Below are 2,276 nucleotides of genomic sequence, written 5' to 3' on the forward strand. Positions count from 1 at the left end.
CCCAGAATTCCACAGGACTGGACTGTCCCCACCAGGTTATACTGGATAAGTAGACATAGAGCCTACGCTCAGCTGCCTGACCAGTGGACAGGTAGTTGTGTTATTGGCACTATTAAACCATCTTTCTTCCTACTGCCCATAAAACAGGTGAACTCCTGGACTTCCCTGTCTATGCTTCCCTTGGAAAACAAAGCATAGCCATAGGTAATTGGAAAGATGGTAAATGACCTCCTAAAATATTATATAATACTATAGACCTGCCACTCAGACACAAGATGGCTCATGGGGATACTGGACCCCCATTTACATGCTCAACCGAATCATACGGTTGCAAGCTGTTTTAGAAATCATCACTAATAAATCCGGGCAAGTTTTGACTATTCTGGCCTGGCAAGAAACTCAGATAAGAAATGCTATCTATCAAAACAGATTGGCTTTGGACTACTTGCTAGCAGCTGAAAAAGAGGTCTATAAAAAATTTAACTTTACTAATTACTGTCTACACATAGATAATCAAAGGCAAGTAGTTAAAGACATAGCTAAAAATATGACAAAACCAACACACGTGCCCATACAAGTGTAGCACGAATTCGACCCTGAAGCCATGTTTAAAAATTAGTTCCCAGCACTAGGAGGATTTAAAACTCTTACTATAAAAGTCATAATAGTAATAAAAACCTGCTGACTGCTCCCTTGTTTGCTACCTGTACTTCTTCAAATGATAAAAAACTTCATTCCTACCTTAGTTCACCAAAATGCTTCAGCACAAGTGTACTATATAAATCACTATCAATCTATTGCACAAAAAGACATAAGTAACAAAAATAAGAGCGAGAACTCCCACTAATAAAAAGTGAGAGTCTCAAAGGGGGGAAATGAGGAAAGAGAGAGACCCTCTCATATTGTTTTATATTGTTTTATACTCAGTACCTGTTTTAAGAAAAAACAAGGAAGTAAAACCAAAAACAGGCAGCTCAGCACCAGGCCCAAAACCAGGCGTGGGCCTGCCTGGCCTAAACCTAGCAGTTAAAAATCAACTCATGACGTAGAAACCAATGTTATCGATAGATTCCCGGCATTGTATAAAAGAACATTGTGAAACTCTCTGCTCTGTTCTGCTTCACTCTGACCACTGGTGCATGCAGCCCCTGTCACATTCCCCCTACTTGCTCAAATCAATCATGACCCTTTCATGTGAAATCTTTAGAGTTGTGAGCCCTTAAAAGGGACAGAAATTGTACCCTTGGGGAGCTTGGATTTTAAGGCAGTAGCCTGCCAATGCTCCCAGCTGAATAAAGCCCTTCCTTCCACCACTCAGTGTCTGAGAGGTTTTGTCTGCGGCTCGTCCTGCTACACTAAGTCTTAACTGCCTTTTTTTTTTCTTTTCTTTTCTTTTACAGAAAGCCCAGACCTTACAATGTTTTTATTTTTTCTCTCCATTTTTCTTTCTTTTTAATGTTTTTGTAGAGATGGGATCTTGCTATGTTGCCCAGGCTGGTCTCAAACTCCTGGCCTCAAGACATCCCCCCGCTTTGGCCTCCCAAAGTGCTGGGACTGTCAAGGGCTCATTTGTTACACAGCCATAGCAACAGAAATTTAGGAACTGTTACATGTATACCTTCTCTTTAAAGTATTTGTTACATGTGAAACTTTACATTTGTGTGATTACTAGATTCCTATCCTGAAAGACTGAAAGCTCTTAATAGCCAAATTTGTGTTCCTTTTTACCATTCTATTCCTGACACTTAGCAAGGTGCCTGGTAAATGATGCAGCCAATGCCAATTTACTCTCAACTTTCCTGCACCTCTTCACTTGTAAAAATAGAATGCACTTGGTCATTAATCAAATGTTCATTTATGTGATGAATGCTGATGGAGAGGCTGTGTCAGGGATTTGTGTTAGAGATGGACACAAAACAAATATGAAATACAAGGGACTGAGGGGAGACATAGAAGGGGACTGGGAAAGCTTCCTGAGGGAAAGGGATATTTGGGCTGTGTTTAAAAGGATGTACAGGTGCTTTCTGAATAACAAAGAGGCATGACAGGACTTTTGGCAAAGGAAATGGTGAGTGCCAATGCTTGGGGCCAGGAAGCAGCCAAGTTGGTCAGGCAATGGTGTGAAGTTCTGCACAGAGGCAGTTTGCTTTGGTGGAAAATCCTGCAGGAAAAGGTTCCTAAGGACCAATTCTGACAGCCTGCAATGTAGGTGCTTAGATTTCATCTCATTAGAAATAGGAAGACCTTGGAGGTTTGAAAGCAGTGGTGGAATGAGT

At 41.1% G+C, this 2,276-nt stretch overlaps 1 protein-coding gene across 1 annotated transcript in view; it reads left to right on the forward strand.

Moving 5' to 3' along the window:
• Positions 1-2,078: 2,078 nt before the first annotated feature.
• LOC105547419 (paired amphipathic helix protein Sin3b-like) overlaps positions 2,079-2,276 on the forward strand; it is a 35,966-nt gene continuing 35,768 nt past the window's right edge. Inside the window, exon 1 of the mRNA XM_011991010.1 lies at positions 2,079-2,141. Within this exon, the coding sequence (XP_011846400.1) occupies positions 2,079-2,141 (63 nt within the window). The remainder of the gene's footprint in view (positions 2,142-2,276) is intronic.

The sequence above is a fragment of the Mandrillus leucophaeus genome, unplaced genomic scaffold, assembly GCF_000951045.1.
Source record: "Mandrillus leucophaeus isolate KB7577 unplaced genomic scaffold, Mleu.le_1.0 Scaffold11, whole genome shotgun sequence".
Taxonomy (NCBI): Eukaryota; Metazoa; Chordata; class Mammalia; order Primates; family Cercopithecidae; genus Mandrillus; species Mandrillus leucophaeus.